The 15,403-nt window shown below is 44.0% G+C and overlaps 1 protein-coding gene across 2 annotated transcripts in view; it reads left to right on the top strand.

Moving 5' to 3' along the window:
• The window catches only part of PBX3 (PBX homeobox 3), a 202,636-nt gene extending 195,108 nt beyond the window's left edge, over positions 1 to 7,528 (top strand). For both annotated transcript variants that reach the window (XM_042480006.1, XM_042480007.1), the window contains one exon: positions 5,258 to 7,528. In XM_042480006.1, coding sequence (XP_042335940.1) covers positions 5,258 to 5,350 — 93 coding nt within the window. In that variant the 3' untranslated portion in view covers positions 5,351 to 7,528. The remainder of the gene's footprint in view (positions 1 to 5,257) is intronic.
• The last annotated feature ends 7,875 nt before the right edge of the window (positions 7,529 to 15,403 follow it).

The raw sequence follows: 15,403 nt of genomic DNA, 5'->3' as shown, positions 1-15,403 counted from the left end.
TGGCGAAACATCAGGAATAAACTCTTCCAGAACATGGCCACATAGCCCAAAACACCCACAAAAATCGAATGATGCCGGCCATGAAAGCCTTCGACTTTGCATTGAAAACTGTCTTGTTTTTGAAAAATTCGTGTAGCAGGGAGAAAATTGTGAAAATGCTTGTGGTTTGGAGTCTAGATTGTAATTCGTTTCTCCATTCCAAACTAGTCCTGGGTGAAGGAAATCAGTGTTGGACATCATACAATAAACTGTGTGCCACTTTTGCCCATGCATATCTTTCCATATATGTATATTTAATGGATGGGTGGGAGGGGAAGTCCATAGATTATATGGGAATTTTTAAAGGGGTCCGTGACCCTGTCCCCCAAAGGTTAAGAACCACCGGTTTGGAAATGATTTGGGTATAGGAGGTTTCCATTAGCCGTCAGGTGGCCAGCAAGTGTGCTGTTGCATCTCCAAATCTGGTGTGCTGTTGTGTTGCTGCAGAAGCAAAGCTGGCGATTCAAGAACAGGACTTGCAGATAAATAAGAAAGGCTCAGAAGAGATGGAAGCATCTTATGTAAAATACTAGCGCCCGGGAGATATTCTCCGGCATCCTTTCTCCTCCTCCTCCTCCTCTTCCAAACCCCTTTTGGCAGTCTTCCACTTGCCACAAGAGTAAATATTAATGATTTAAAATGTGATTGAAGACGTTCAATTGAGAGGGCGGGGGGGGGTTGGATCGGGGAGGGGGGGGAAGTCCCATTAAATACTCAAATCTTTTTCCATTTGAAATGTCAAATCTTTCTTTTTGGGGGCTTTATAAATAACTCATAATAACCCACAACAAACCATATAAAAAGCCTTTTAGTCACATTTCTCCCCTTTTTCATTTAAGTGTTTTGAAATGCTTCAGAGAATTTGCGATATCCTTATCAAGATGATAAAATATGAAATTCTCATTGCCTGCAGCATTTTACAGACATGAATTCCATCTTCGCTGATGAGGTCTGATAAGGCACTGTTATATTATACAGTGCATAATCTCAAACCACCAGAGTAAGGATTAATTTATTTGGGGTGGGGGGGCGGGGAAAGAGGGAACGAGGAAGAGAGAAAAGGGAGAGAGAAACGCTAGCTGACAAGCTCTCCCTCAGCTGCCAAGTTGAGTAAAAATATTGTGCATTTGTTGTTTATAAATTTGGATAAAGAGGGAATGATGTTTACTTCAGATGGAATATCTTTAGACTCATATCTGCAGGAGAATTTTCTCCCCTCTTAAGTAGATTTTCATACCTTGTGAGCATGGCTGGATATGTGCGCAGCCGAATAAAAAATTCAACGGACGAAAGAGGGGGCAATAGAACCGCATCTCCCTTTATCATGGCAGCCTGTGTGCTTGCCATTGGTTGTGGGTTCAAAATTGTACACTATGTTATTTATAAATAAATGGCCCCAAACAGACAGCTCAAAATAAACCTGCTTCAAGTCACTTTGGAGTTATGCTGTTTAAATGATACACGCGTACTAAGAATCCGGATGTTGCGCCAAAGCTGTGCTCCAGTCCTTAGGACTGGATCAAGCCTTTGGTACGGCTTCCAGACTTTTAGGACACATGCATCATTTAAACACCATACCTCCAAAATGACCCGAAGCAGCTTTATTTTGGCCTGTCTGAATATATATACTCGCGTACACACATATATACATACACAGTTGGCCCTCCATATCCACGGATTTTTAATCCACGGATTTGAGCATCCATATCTTGAAACTATTAAAAAAATGTGTACGTTCCAAAAAGCAAATCTTGATTTGGCTATTTTATATAAAGGAAATTTTTTTACTACCCATTGTATTTAATGGGACTTGAACATCCACGGATTTTGGTATCCACAGGGGTCCTGGAACCAAACCCCAGTGGATAACAAGGGCTCATTGTATATAAAATCCTCCCTGTTAAAAGACTCCCCCTCTCACACTTAGAGCTCCTCCACATTGCAGAAATAAAACAGTTTGACATCACTTTAACTGTCGTGCCTCCATTCTGTGGAATCCTGGGATTTGTCGTTCGGTGAGGTATTCAACCTGGTCTGTCAGAAAGCTCTGGTGCCTCACCAAACGACAAATCCCAGGATTACATAGGGATAGAGTCATGGCTGTTAAAGTGATGTTGAATAGCTTTGTTTCTGCAGTATGGATTTATCCTTATTTTGTTCCTTGTTATAGTTGTTGTGTGCCTTCAAGTCATTTCCAACTTATGGTGACACTAAGGAGAAACAATCATGGGGGTTTCTTGGCAAGATTTATTCAGAGGAGGTTTTTCATTGCCTTCCCTTGAGACTGAGAGTATGTGACTTGCCCCAGGTCCCCCAGTTGGTGACTTTACTGCATGAGTAAAGACATGGGAAACCAGTCAGGAGAGTAGCAGCTTTCTCCATGCCACTTCTCATGCTGTCGTAGCCCTTCCATTCTCTTCCCAAATGGAGATGGTCATCAAAGTGTGCCTTTTCTTGCACTGGAAAAATCCCTTTGGCAAAAGTCATGCTTTGATGACCATCTTCCCTTGGGAAGAGAATGGAAGTGCTCCAAGGGCATGTGGAGCGGCATGGAAAAAGTCGCTACTCTCTCAATCCATTTCGTCTTCCTTTTCTTGTGTGGTGTTGTTTTTACTCAAGGGATAATTCTACCAAGATTTCTGCTAGCTGATGCCTTTTCTTCCCTTGTTGCTGGAGGAGAAGAAATTTCTGTGCCTTGGGTGGAGGGAGCTGGTCGATATGCCTCACCATGGCTGGGAATGACTATGCAAGATCCGTTAAAGACCCCATTATCTGATGCTTGCTGTCTTTGTGTGTGTGTTGACAATTTGAGAGTGACTGGATGTTTATCTACAAGGATGAATGGTGATCCCATAAGTGATAGGTTCTGGGGATGGAACTCACAGCCAGTAATAAAACCCTATTGCACCCCTACTTGTGTTTGGGTGGTGTTTTGGGTTTTAAGGGAGGAGATCCCTTGGAAAGGCTATCGCATGCCAGGAGGGCTTGGAGTGAGCCTAGTTTTGCTCCACCGAGCGCCGGCAAGCCTTCACGCCCGTCACTTCTACTCAGCGTCCCCCCAACATGCGTGGCCCGCTCCTCCCTCTTCTTGACTGACATAAAAATATGTAGCGACAAGCTGTCTGCCACAGCAGAAATCTGATCAGACATTGATTTCAGCAATTGCCTCAATGGGCTGAGACAGAAGGCGAATTTGTTTCTGAGCGCTGTTATTGCTGATGCAGGTCTAATGCATTGGGGGCCCCCAACAGCAGCCCAAGATGGAGAGAACAGCATCTGAGAGACTGGCTTGAGGTTGGGGGAGCAGAGAAGTTGAGGGGTGGTAGGGGAAGGATTCTGTCTTACGGGTAATTGGAAAATAGAATCGGGTGCTCACTGCGGCTGCCTCCTTTCCTGCCCTTGTGTCTTTTCCTCCGAGATTATTGCAGTTGGAAGGATGCTCGGGCCTTGTCTCAACTGGCCTCCTAAATGGCTCTGACATATGCCCAGAAGGGAGACTTTTGAAAATGAAATTAAGATCCAACCGTGTTAGAGTTTTCTCTCCCTTTCCCCCACCTCCTTGTTGTGCCCCTTTTGGAGAGCCACGTTGCGAGAAGAGCCCGAGAGTCAAAGAAGGAGCTCCAGGCTTTGTGTAAAATGGGACACAGCGTGTAGGGATCTCACTAAGCTTTCTGAATGAAGCAAGGCAAGAAGAAGGCATGCTCGGAGCAAGGCAAGAGCGGGCTTTCTTAAGGCGAGCATGCCTGAACACCTTTCTGCATTCCTTAGCCCAGGGTTCCAGGGAGAAACCATTCTCCTCCTTCGCTTGCCTGAAGCTATTGCCATTTTGCAGGGCGAGAGTGGAGGAGTAAAAGAAGCAGTAATCTCTGCATCTTTGGATGACAGTTCCCATTTCAGCTAGCTAAACAAAGAGAGCATTGCAAGAAACAAATCTTCCCTGCTTGTAATTCTGTGAGAAGCTAGGAAAACATGAGCTTTTAAAGAAGTCCAGTGCTTATTATTATTATTATTATTATTATTACCAATTGTGAATTTGCCATTAGCTTCTCTTTGGCTAGAGAAGCCCGGGAACCAGCCCATGGGCATTTTGACTCCCGGTCAGAATGTGTATCTTCACTTCTTTCCTGAGAATGAAACATTTCAAATGCTTGTGTACACCGAATGGCCAGAAAGCAAATGTATCGCTATATCAGTCTCCCATGAAAAAAGTTTTGGAATAGTTTGGATTTCGGAATTGCGGATAAGGGAGATTAAAACTGTGTGTAATGTGTATTTTAAGTCTTTTGATAGTTTAATTCTTCGTATCTTAGAAGTAGTATTTTAATTGGATGTATACTTTGCTCCAACTTATGTACTCCATATTTTTTTAAGATGTCCCATTTTAATTTGTACTGTAAGCCTCTTTGAGTTTCAGGAGCTTATCGCACAGGCTCCTGGGACGGGATCAGCATGGAACGGAAGGTGGCAGGATGGGAACAGAATGGGGGCTATGACCCATTTTAGCGCACTCCAGAATGCCGCCGGAAATTCCCATTCCATTCCCAACCCGTCCCACAGAGGACGATTTTCAGGAATGATTCTTAACAGTTCTTGAAAATTGCCTCCTATGGGATGGGTCGGGAACGGAACAGAACGGGAACTTCTGGCAGCGTTCTGGTGTGCAATAAAATGGGTGATAGCCCCCATTCTGTTCCCATCCCACCCCCTTCTGTTCTGCTCCAATCTCGTTCCAGGGGCCTGTGCGATAAGCTCCTCATTCAGAGAAAAATGGGCTAGAAATGAAATCAATCAATCAACCTTTGCAATGATCCAGAAATGACATACACAGCCATAAGGTGGACATTTCTTCTTGTTGTGTGCCTTCAAGTCGTTTCTGATGTACGGCGACCCTAAGGCAAACCTATCACAAGGTTTTCTTGGCAAGATTTGTTCAGAGGGGTTTGCCATTGCTATCCTCTGAGGCAGAGATAGAGTGTCTAGGGTCACCCAGTGGGTTTACATGTCCGAGCTGAGATCCGAACCCTCATCTCCAGACTCACAGTCCAATGCTTAAACCACTATGCCTTAGTGGACTCTTGGTGTATGTCACAACAGGGATCCTGGTCTGAACCAGCCAAAATTAAAGGCAACTGTACAAAGGAGACAAGACTAGCAAGCAGTAATAATAATATAAAGTTGACTACCTTTTTACAATTTGACATGTTCTTCCTCTCTTCAGGCAAATGGAGGCTGGCAAGACGCAACCACTCCATCTTCTGTGACCTCTCCAACAGAAGGCCCGGGAAGTGTGCACTCCGATACCTCTAACTAACCCTCTCACAACACTTTTTCGTTCACCCGAAGCTAAGATGCCTTTGTCTCGTGCATTCAGAATCCCAGAAGGAAAAGACAGAATTAAAACAACAACAACAGCAGCAACAACAACAACCATAAAGGATTATTACTATTTTTGGATCGCCAACCACGGATGGCTTTCCTGTAAACCTTGTTGTACCAGAGAACTCGATAAATCTGTTATGTGTGTGTGTGTGTGTTTAATTTTTAAGGATATCTTAATCATTTGTATGTGTACTTAAATATCACAGAGATGCGCACACCCACACGCAATGTTAAAAGAAAAGAAAGAAAAACCAACCAAGCACTTTATCCAGCGAGGCCGAGATTTAGCATTGTTTGTAGCCCTGGAACTATTTTAATAAGAGTAATTTATTATCAACAGATTTGGGACGGATGGCCAACCCATTGTTGGCTTTTTGGTCATAGGGGTCAATAAGAGCTGTTCTCTTAAGGAAAACCTCATGGTGCCAAACCAGTCCAGGGGGTCATCATACCCCAGTGGAACCCCCATTACCATTTGAAGTGAATTTCGGTCACTGATCCTGGTTTTTAATCTTTTCATATCTCTATCAGAATGGAAGTACCTTTTGTTCCATTTCGCCATATTTCAACAGTCGCTATTATCCATTTTGTTCCCCTCCCAAGCTTCTTTGAGTTGTCACATTTTTTAAATTGAGATCCACTGTGTTAACAAAGTCACTTAGACCAGTGGGACTCAAACTTTGGATCTCCGGAGTCTTTTGGACTTCTTCTCCCAGGATTCTTGACCATCAGCTCAATCGGCCGAAGCTTTTGGGAGCTGCAATCCAAAATATCCAGGGGACCAAAAGTTGAGACCTGCCATCTTAAGGCCTCTGCAAAAAGGCTACTTCTTTCCTCCTCTTCCTCTTTTTTAACCCATCTTCAATATACCGTTCTCCCTCTCGTGGTCATTGTTGGGCACAGATGGTCCGTCGGAGGTGGAGAAACTTGCCATTCCCATTTGCAAAAAACAAGCCAAGCCGCCCTGGGTATTGCAGTACGAGCCGGGTACCCAGCACACTCACCCGGGGTTTTGCCCACCGCTACTTGGCGGCGCGGAGACGGTCAAAACAAAAAATTGGCGCCGTTCTCTGGAGTATTGTACATAGTGTAGCAAAAGAGTATTTATACATCTCACCAATCAAAACACAGCTTTATTACCTCATGCAAACTCATATGAACCAATAGAAACATGTTCTTTAGCTTAGAGTGCTCACTACTACCTCTAAAACCAGCCCTTCTCAACCCGGTGCCATTTGGGCAAGGCCAGACTACAGTTCCCATCATCCCCTGGCGGTGTGGCTTGGTGGGGATGGGATTTGTAGTCTGACGTGCCTGGTGGGCGCCAGGTTGGGAAAGGCTGCTCTAAAACAATACTCACACTGTAGTCTCTCTCTTTCTCTTTCTCTCTCTCTTTTCAATAAACTTTTTAAAAAACCCTTATCTTCCTTCCTTCCTTCCTTTCTTTTTTTCTTTTCTTTTTGGCATCTTGTAATTAACTCTTTGTTTCCCTTTCATGAAATGTAATATACATTGTAATCTTTTAAATATTAATGACAGCAGCAACATTTTTAAGAAAAATTCAGGTTGCGTCGGCAGCTTTTCGAGAGACAATTTCAAATGGAGAAGAAGGAGAAGGCTTTGAAGCGGAAACATGGGGTCTTTTAGGTTCAACACGAAACAGCGAAACTGTTTGTAAATACAAAGAAACATTTTGAATGTTCTTCATCTTGTTACTATACTAATTTCACGCAAAAGAAAAAGAGAAAAAAAAAATATCAAACCAAGAATGGATTGTAAAACAGACAAGTCTCAGTATTCAGTACTGTATATTTCACCCTTGTATAATTGGGGCAGGCGGGATGGGAGCCCTTTTTATTTTTCGGTTCCTTTTTTCTTTTTATGGTTTCTTCTCCTCTCTTTTTTATATCGTATGCGATTCTGAAACTGATTGACTCAACGAAAAGAAAAAAAAAGAGAAAGAACTAATAATAATTTGTGGCAGTGATTCTAATGTATTAAACCGTTTCGTGTTACTTTCTTAACCGGATTACACCCCCGAATTTGAAGAGTCTTCCTCGTGGTAGTTCTATGTAGTTTCGAATCATGAATAAAATTTTTGCTTTCATGACCCAAAATGTGGATGGGATTTTCTTCCCGCTCTGTGAGAGTTGGCCCGAATGAGATACGAAGTTGTCCGTATGGCGGCGCTTGCCTCAATTTACACAGTGATAATGTCTCTGTCCAGGAAAGCAACAAATATGGACACATCCACAAATGAAGTGTTAGGTTTAAGAGTGCTTGAGGGGACCCCAGGTTGGGATTGCATTATGTATATGCTTGAAAGGAGAATGAAATACTATTTTTCTGGCCATCTGAATAAGTGAGGTCTGTCCTTATCTGTGGTTCACTGATCTCTACTAGTTAGGGTCAAGTGAATAGGGTCAAGTGCTTCCTGAAGGCTTTGCTATGGCTGCATCTACGTTGCCGAATCAATGCAGGTTGATGTCGCTTTAACTGTTGTGGCTTCATCTTTGGGGATGCTTTGATGGAGAGTTCCTGCATGGCAGGTTACTGGACTGGATGGCCCTTGTGGTCTCTTCCAACTCTACAGTTCTACAATTCTATGCTCTTATGGGATCTGTAGTTTGATTCGGCACCAGAGAAAGCAAAATAGCTCACAAAATGACAAATCCTAGAGTTCTACAGCACTGAGCCGTGGTCCAAGTGCATTAATTCGGCAGTGTGGATGCAGCTGCAGTGGGTCTTTAGAGACAAGCTCTATGGGAAGATGAGTTGTGGCTATGAAGATCTTCTATGACACACTATATATATTGGAGGCTTTTAAGACACACACAGCCAGGCATTCAAGAAGCTCCATAGCAGAGACATGCAGCTTTGACTCCTACTTCTTGGGTTTAGGGCTGGCAGCTGGAGGCTGCTGATCTGTAGAGCCTCCAGCTGTTGCAGTTCATTGCTGACTTTGCAAATTTTCACATTTTGGCAATGGGCATTTGAGCTCAATTAGGAGGCAACTTAGAGGGCCAAAAAGAGGCTTGAGACTTTCCCTGTGTTTCTCTACAGGTTATCCATTGCCAGCCTCTAAAGGCATTTACAGTCTCATGTTACGATAAATAAGTATTGACAATTTGCTGGAGAGGATGCAGGAAAGCGGAGACGCTGAAATACATGTTAGATTTGCCAAAGGTCTGTGATTTTGTGTGTGTATGTGTGTGTGGGGTGGGGAGGGGATGTATAATAGATTTTCTTTCACAGATGACAGGCCAAACAGTATGTGGGTTTTGGTGGACTGATTTTATTGTCCTTGTTTTCCAAGAATAATGAACATTTATTACCTAAGGAACGGCTGTTTCTATTACTAGCAGCAGTGTGAATGGAGGTCACCAGATGTTGGGAAAGACTGCATGTCCTTTTCATTCCTGCATGGTTAAACCGACTACGGTCAATTGCACTCCTGGAAAAGCTAACCAACAAATTGAAAGATTTTAAAGCAGAGCAGGGAAAAATGACAATGGTAGAACCGCACAGTTTCCATTCCTTTTGTATTGGAATGAAAAACAACTTCCATGCAGTCCATCGGAAGTTGGATTTTTGGCAGGACACTTTCTTTGAGTCCATAATATCAACTGACTAGAGGACTTTTATGAACATATTCTGTGAGTTACCTATCCTATTTAAAGCCCACAGGCGGTGAGGTTAGCACACCTATATTCAGAGTAAAGGCATGCCATGGGTTACAAACAGAAGCGTGGCCCAGACCGTCAAAGATCCAAAGGGACAAAGCAACCCTGAGCAGAGTCCAAAGCTAAGGGGGGAGCTGCCAGAAACCTTAGTTGAAAAGTAAATACTGAAGGCCAGAGAACCAGGAAAGGAGAGTGGGGCGAGTTACAGACCACCCATTTTGGGTGGTCTTCTGCCGCCGCCGGTTGCTGAGTCCAGGAACCGCAGCGGCCAAACTGCGCGGTTCCCGGGCGCAGCCAGAAAGAAGTGCCGAAATGGCGCCGCTAGCGCCTCGCGGCGCACTTGCGGCATCACTTCTGTCGCGTGATGTCTGGACACTATGTGTCTGCGACGTCAAAGTGGTGCCCCCCGTGTGGATGGGTGCTGCCATTTTGTACAGACTCGGTCCGTACTAGGGTTGAGGGGTGTCAGGAAGTGACGCCCCTTCCTAACCCTAGCACACCCCTTCGGCACGTCTGTAACGCACCATAGGTTGCACAGGAGTTTGGGAGCTGTTGTTCTGCAGCAACAGAATGGCCTAAGTTGAACCCATTTACAGCCAGTAGTAAATCAGCCCAGCTACCCTTATTAGCTCAGCATCCTTTATTTAAAGTGGAACAGGGCATTGCCTGGCATTTTGCTCCCAGTTCTTTATGTGTACAAAGGAATCCTGAGCACCTTTGAGCGAAAGACGTTGTAGCTTAAGCTTTCATAGGCTTGGTAGACTTGGGCCCTGTCTGCCCCGCAGAAACAATGTAATTTGATACTCCTTTAACTGCTGTGGCTCATTGATGTGGAATCTTGGGATTTGTAGTTTACTGTGGCACCAGAACTCTCTGACAGAGAAGGCAAAATATTTCACAAAACTACAAATCCCAGAATTGCATAGCACTTAGCCAGGGCAGTTAAAATGGTGCCAAACTGCATTATTTTTGCAGTGCAGATGCAGCCTTGGTCTACTTCCTCAGATGCACCGAAGTAGACCAAGTCTACGAAAGCTTCTGCTGCAACTTCTTTTGCACAGTCAGTCTCAAAAGGTGCAAAAGACAGTAGGAACCTTTGCATACTGATATTCCAGACTTGCATGGCTATGTCTCTGAATTCAGCTATTAGATGTTAACTTTCGAAAACCCTCTCTGTAAACACAGTGGTAAATTTCTTTCTAAGAGTTGTTTTTTTAAACAACAACACCCCTCCTCTCTCTTTCTTAATCAATGTCCAATTTTAAAATGATTTTAATAGATCCCAAAGGTCAGTATCAGGTAATAGCCTATTTGGTATCTCTTCAGGAAATCGTCTTTCTGGAAATCAGATTAATGGCGAATCACATGGAGCCGGTGGTCTTTTGGTAAACATATAAATTCTATAGCGTATGCTATTCTTTTCAGTGGGAAAACAATGCCGCCTTTAATATATAAATAAAGCGGAAGTGGGGGAGAATGCATACACTCTTGTGCCATAATTCACCCTAGGTCTCTAAGGGGAACAGCTTGACAACCGTATTCATGTTGCGGTCTCTGGCATAAGCTCAGAGGTATCTGTAAGGTAACGGGTTATTTGCATGCTTCAATTAACTTTTTGGGTCGGGTTTCCTTATCAATGATCCAGGTGTGCAGTTATTTTGTAAAGTGTCCTATTGTTTTTGTTGTTTTAAAAAAATAAGGACGAAGAAACACACACCCCAAATGCCAAATAAGCACAATTAATCTTCTTCAGTGTCCAAAACACATGCATGCACATTCATCATGACAATCTTTTCCCTTTATCACCGAAGCGGCTCCGTGCACCTTCTCCTGTCATCCTTACAGAAAGGACCAAGCGACTTTTCCTCTTCCTTCCTTGCAGGAACCCTGGCTTTTCACTTTTCATTTATTAATCGGCAAAGCACTCGATGCCGATTAATAAATAAAAACCAGGCCACGGTTTTGCATGTGGAGAGAAATGTGGGGAGACGGCACCCTTCTCCGAAGACTTCCCGTGAACGCTGCAAGACGTGCAGCAAGACAACCCGGGTTTGCTTAATGGATTTCTCAGCCGCCTCACATGTTTCCATCCAGTAATTCTCTCGCAACCCCATTTCCCACGGAAAGTGTGTCAGCAGAAAGCGAAGGCGCTGTAATTGAATGAGTGGAGAAAGACGTTCTCTCATCTTGATCCCGTTTTAAGTGGCCAGAGGCAAAACTCCGTCATGCGCTGATGAGGTTCACGGAACAGCCATCAACAACCTTTTGGGGAGCCCTTGGCATCGCTCTTCCTGCCCAGTGGGCATCATTAGGGGCTTTTCTCACAACATTATGGGTGTGTGTATGTGGGTGGCGGGGAGGCAAGGGGGAATCGGTGAGTGATATGTTCTGCCTTCTCCCATTCTCCGACAAATCATCATCATCATCATAAAGAAGTGGCTAGCCTTGAGGCTCAGTCACAGATCAGAAAGGTTTACTATGGGCACCAGTGTTTCAAGTAAGTCTTCCTGCTGCCTTGTGTGTTCTTAGACTGCAGCTGCATTCTGATAGTGAGAGGCACATACTCAAATGGTTGTTGTTGTTGTTGTTGTTGTTGTTGTTGTTGTGTGCCTTCAAGTCTTTTCTGACTTATATCGACCCTAAGGCCCTCATTGCTTTAATATCATGGGGGTTTCTTGGCAAGATTTGTTCAGAAGATTTGTTTGACTTCATCTAAGGCTGGAAAAGTGAAGCTTGGGGGCCAAATGTGGACTATGAATCCCACTTTTGCAGCCCCAAAGCAAAGTAGCAGGCCCTACACACTGTGGGGTCAAAACCCTGATTTGATTATGGACTGTCTTCACAATGTGAGGCCAGTTCCACACCAAACCCACCCTTGTTGCTGTCGAGTTTGTTGTGTGCCTTCAAGTCATTTCCGACTTATGGTGAACCTATCATGGGATTTTTTGGGCAACTTTCTTTAGAGGCGGTTAGCCATTCCAGTGAAACAACCCAAACAGGTAAGCTTTGCATAAGTGAAGAAAGATACTTTGAACTGTCTAAAGGGCCACTTGAACGTTTCTTCTGCAAGGACATTTTCTTTCAACCACCCTTCCTACAATTTCCACTTCGGTGGCCAAACTTTTATATCTTTTCTTTCTTTCATTTTAACATGCTGAGGATTCCTCAACAGGCAGGTTAATCTGCTTTCCCCTTTTCTCTCTGTTTTGCTCTTCACAAATACTCAGCAAGGGATTCTGCAAGCAGCTGTTGTTCACCTTGCCTGTTGCAGGCAGGCAAACATAGCGACAGTAGGCTCTACTAAGGCAAAATCTTATTTTTCCCCAGTTTAAGGTTTATTGAGTTATTTACTGTAGAACCACTGGTGCACCTTGGCCTCGAATGCTTGTGTTTCTCCAACCCTTTTTCAACTTCATTCCAAAGCAAATGCTGCTAAACAAATTTTCAGATAGACAGAGATCAAGGAGGAAAATGGTGCCTGGGGCATAAAATGGTTTTGTCAAAAGGAGAATCCTTGTCGGAAGCTTTCCTAATGGAAGTATGTCCCTGTGTGTGAATATGTGTGTGTGTGTGTGTGTGTGATTTTTATTTTATTTTAAAAAGCACGAAATCCTTCAAAGATCAGCTTATTTTATTTTATTTCATTAACTTTAATGTTTCTGTTCCATGGACTGTGAAGGAAAAGGAACTATTAGTTCTCACGGGGGTTGATCTGTCTCCACGCCACGTGCGGCAACGACAGAATTGTTAAGAATAAACCTAGCGAGTGATATGTAGTCTGTGAGTTGTATTAGCCACCAAGGAGCTGTGAACTGGTTCCTGGGCCTTGCATTGTACTGCTGGTTGTTTTAACCTCATGCAAAAAGGGCAATAGACCCCATTACTGAGAACCCTCCTCGGCTGAAGAAATCTTCTACGCATTGGCAAGGGCTTTTTTGAAAGAGCATGGCCACTTCTTTAGGACTTTGCTGAAATGCTTTACCTTATTCTTCGCTGGCTTTGGGGGCAGGGATGAGTGTGCAATATCATCTGCATTTATTGCTTTCTAATGGAAATACTTCAAATATTAGCTTGTTTAATTATATGAAGCTAAAGTAGGAAGGAGAAAAGTCGTAAACACCACTTTGAACTAAATGAAGGAAAAGCAAGGCGTAAATGCAAACAATGGTTGCAGCCGCACTGCAGAAATAATCTAGGTTGACACCACTTTAACTGTCATGCCTCAATGCGATGGAATTCTGGGAATTGAAGTTTGTCGTGGCATCAGAGGTGTCCAACAGAGAAGGCTAAATGTCTCATAAAGCGATAATTCCCAGAATTCCATGGTCCAAACCTGTGGCTTTTACGCAGGCTCTGCAAATTCCTCTCCACCAAACAAGTCTGGTTCATCAGTGGTGCAACTGGAGAAAATGATCCAGGACTCTCAGTGGTTAGAGATGCCTTGCGTCTGCTAGCATCTCACATGTACACACCTGTATGTCTCTCTTCAGAAGAGTGGGACTGTACATATCTGTTTCTACACCCTCCCTAGGGGTATTAATGCCCCGCTTCCGTATGGGGTCATATTATAAATCAGTACTGCATATACACAACCATAAAACTTCAAATGTGCATGTTTGTATAATTTTCTTCAAACTGGCACCAAGACTGAATATTTCATACTAAATCCAGCACACATACAATCTCCCAAAGTCCCTTGCACCCCACCAAGCCTCAGGGCAGGACTTGCTTGCCAACATCTTGCTACACAACGGTTCTCGGAGGTAACCTCAGAGCCTTAAATAAAAAATACAAAATATATCATTCAAATGTCACTACAGGGAATTTACAACCCCCCAATCCCCTCCAACATCCATACATTAAAATCATATCATCTAAATAAAGGTGACAAGGGACTCATTCTTATTCCTGGCAAACACAACTCCTCTCCCCTCCAGCTCTCTTTCTTCTGCCAAACAGGACTGGTAAGTACAGCCCCTTCCTTAGGGTTTCTCCAGCCACTGAGCCAAACTAACATGGTTATATGAGCCCCCTGCCCACCCTGGTCTTATTTTCTAGTGAGAAGTACAGTGGAATCAGAGGTACCTCTGAGATTTGTTGTTGTTGTGTGCCTTTGTGTTGTTTCTGACTTATGGCGAACCTTTGGAGAACCTACCATGGGGTTTTCTTGGCAAGGTTTTTATGGGTTTTTCGGGCTATGTGGCCATGTTCTAGAAGAGTTTATTCTTGACGTTTTGCATGCATCTGTGGCTGGCATCAGAGAAAGCACGATTTGTTTAGAGGGGTTTTTATTTTCCATTGGCTCCCCCTGAGGCTGAGAGCCTGTGACTTGCCCAAGGCCATCCACTGGGTTTTGTGGCCAAGCTGGGAATTGAACCCTGGTCTCCAGGGTCCTAGTCCAGTCCTCAAACCGCTGCACCGCCTTGTTCGGAGGAGGTTCGCCATGGAGTCAGAGTATGTCTAAGATTATAGCCCTCTTTGTGCTCACTATGACAAAGTGAGAGACCTATCCTGCAGTCAATAAGTGGCCCGGGAATCAGATGGCTAGATTTCAAGAGCTGTCAAGGAGTTAATTCATTCCCGATCAGTCACAGGACATCCAGCAGGATGAAGGGAGATGCAAGAGAATGGTCATCATCCAGTCTGGGGGTCAATAGTCCAGAAAAACAAAGCCAAGCAAGAAGTAAAACTGAATTGTAAAAGTGAAGACAGTCCAAGGTCAAGAATACATGAATGCCAAGAGTATGGTAAGTCACCTAGATGAGACAGTTGTGAGTAACCAAGACGCTGTACAGCTGTCTCAAAAATGTTGTTGCGGTTGTGTGCCTTCTTTCCGACTTATCAAATCTATCATGGAAAGATTGCACTCCAAGATCGCCGTGCCAGAGAGCTCTAGTGCCACATCACACAAGTCCCAGGATTCCCTAGCGCTGATCCAGGGCAGTTAAAGCGATCTCAAAATGGATTGTTTCTGCAGTGAGTTTTGCAGACCTCTTTTGAAACTATCCAAAAGCCAGAGCACTGACATAGGGTCCTCCAGCTGAAATGGCTATTTCATGTCGGAAACGTGAGTGTGAGCAAGTTCCAAAGCGGAAGTTTTCTTCAAAACTACAGCCACTGGAAAAAGAGGAGTCCTCCCCCTTCCTCTCCTGGTTAAATCCCCAGTTCATCTCCGGAGAAGTTTCTGAAGGGAGAGTCATTTGTAGCTTTCTTGCCTAGAGCAGCGTCAACAGAAGAAGGAAGGTAGGTGCAGGGGGAGCCAACTCAGAGTTCAAGCTTATCAGCTCACTCCTAGGTGATAA

This window comes from Sceloporus undulatus, chromosome 7 (assembly GCF_019175285.1).
Source record: "Sceloporus undulatus isolate JIND9_A2432 ecotype Alabama chromosome 7, SceUnd_v1.1, whole genome shotgun sequence".
NCBI lineage: Eukaryota > Metazoa > Chordata > Lepidosauria > Squamata > Phrynosomatidae > Sceloporus > Sceloporus undulatus.
This window is presented reverse-complemented; position numbering and strand designations above follow the sequence as displayed.